Source organism: Buceros rhinoceros, unplaced genomic scaffold (genome assembly GCF_000710305.1).
Source record: "Buceros rhinoceros silvestris isolate BGI_N320 unplaced genomic scaffold, ASM71030v1 scaffold41689, whole genome shotgun sequence".
Lineage (NCBI taxonomy): Eukaryota > Metazoa > Chordata > Aves > Bucerotiformes > Bucerotidae > Buceros > Buceros rhinoceros.
The window spans coordinates 8-2,097 of NW_010430497.1; the positions used below are offsets into that span (position 1 = coordinate 8).

Consider the following 2,090-nt stretch of genomic DNA (forward strand, 5'->3'; position numbering starts at 1 on the left):
AACGGGGCCATGCCGCAACGGGGCCGTGCGGGCGGGCATCGCTCGCATCGGGCTAACGTGTCGGGGATCTTGGGCTGCGTGTGGGTTTTTGCTCCGTGGGGTTTTTTTAACTTTGACAATAAAAGCGCTGGCCGTCGTTCGGTTTTCCCAAAACGGCTAAATGTAACCGAGTCACAGCGATCAACGCCTAATTTTTTTTATTTTTCTTGGCCGTGAGATGTTTCGGATTCCCCGGGGGCTGGGGGAAGGTCTAGTGCATCCCGAGTTTGTGACGTTTTGCGTTTCCGTGTGTTTGTGCCTGTGTGTGCCGGCAGATAATCCCTCTATCCTGGAAGAATGGTGAAACTGGGGAATAATTTCAGCGAGAAGAGCACAAAGCAGCCCCTTTTGGAGGATGGGTTTGACACCATCCCCCTGATCACACCCCTGGATGTCAATCAGCTCCAGTTCCCACCTCCTGATAAGGTACAGTAGGCTTTAGTTTCCACCCTGGAGAATCACACCCAAATCTCGGGCAAATAACAAAAGAATAGGTTACCTGTAACAAGCGGCTTAGAAATGTCAAGAAATACGGGGTGTTTTAAGGCACGCTCATTCCCTCTGGGGAAAAAACCTCACAGTTAAGGTGATGAAAATCCAGTAGCAGTGATTTGCATTAAAAAACGGTGGGAAATGTAAGCAACAAGCATTTAGAGATTTCAGTGCTGCTGCATGAAATGTATAATTATCCAAATGCAAGATGCTCTGTCCTGTATTGTCGTTGCCCTCCCTATTCTGTACCTTTCTGTTTTGTATCTGGAAGGTACTGTGTATTCTCTGTGAAGGATATGAATTTTCTCTGTCCAGAAAAAAGCCCCACTAATGGGGGCTAAAGCACTGCTGTACGTGTCTGCAAGATGTACGTGGGTAGACTGGCTAGAGAGAAAGAACTTCCATGTTCTTTCTTTGCTTCAGTAGGAAATTAACGCTAGCCCCAGGCAAGCTGAAATAACGAGATAAGAACAAGCCACCGAGTTTTCTCCTTGGCAACTTACTTGGTTCAGAACCCTCCAGATAGGTGATTCACATGCTGTGTTGCTGGAAGGGAGCAATCCAACAAGCTGCTCATGGGTTAGAAGGGAAATGTGCATCCTGGATTCCTTGTTACATGGTTTGATTACCAAGAATTTGATTTTAAGGGTTTAAGAAGGTGATGTAAATATGTTTGCTCTCCTCTCAGTAAAGAATCCAATTAAGTGTCACTACGGGGAAGGCATAGAGTAGTAGGATACTTTTCCAGATATTTCAATATTCTGTTTGCCAGTCCTTGAAAAACAGAAAATTTAACTGGGAAGTGGTCAGCAATATCTTCATGCTGATTTTTATTCTTGGTGTTGTGTCTTCCTCAAGCTCAATTCTGCTTTTAGATAAACTGATAGCTCTACATTCCTCATAGCTCAAAAAAAATTCACATATTCTTATCTTGGGATAAAAAAATTTATCTTGTAAAATTTGCCTCAGTAGGTTGTTTTTTGCTTGTAGGCAATGTAAAGAAATTTGTGACCTCCATTATAATTGCTATCAGCATCATTCTGCGTTGTGTGCGGTGACCAGTTGGCAGGCACTAACGCAATAAGCTGTAACAGCTGTTAGAGAGCCTGAGGGTCCGTTTTCTGCCCTTGGTTACGTGGGTGTAAATCTTGTAACTGAGGACAAAATTGCACCCTAAGGCTTTAAACAAGTTAAGTCTTACTGTGTCTGCCAACTGGTGACTGGATATAGCCGATTACCAAGAACCAGTGTCCAAAGGAATTTGTTAGTTACTGCACTGCTAAGCAGAAGTCTGGATAAGGGACATCTATGGTAATAGGTTTAACCTGAGCAGAGCCTCTGTAATGAACTCAGGAGGTTCTGTGCCAGCCTGATTGTTCCTGCTAGAACTACCACCTTCATGGCGTCTGCCCTGAGTGAAAGCTAATGTACAGCTAGGCTGGAAGCTTAAATAAAGGAATATTTCACTGGCTCTTCTACTGTTTCCACTTATTTATATATTAGCTTTCCTTTCCTTTTGCAGACCTGGGGGGGGGGGGGGAAAAAAAATGGTCTTTTTT

General features: G+C 44.0%; 1 protein-coding gene across 1 annotated transcript in view; it reads left to right on the top strand.

Moving 5' to 3' along the window:
* Window positions 1-336: 336 nt before the first annotated feature.
* LOC104499542 (neuron-specific protein family member 1) overlaps window positions 337-2,090 on the top strand; it is a gene marked incomplete at its 3' end in the record, with an annotated part of 3,754 nt that continues 2,000 nt past the window's right edge. Inside the window, exon 1 of the mRNA XM_010143060.1 lies at window positions 337-465. Within this exon, the coding sequence (XP_010141362.1) occupies window positions 337-465 (129 nt within the window). The remainder of the gene's footprint in view (window positions 466-2,090) is intronic.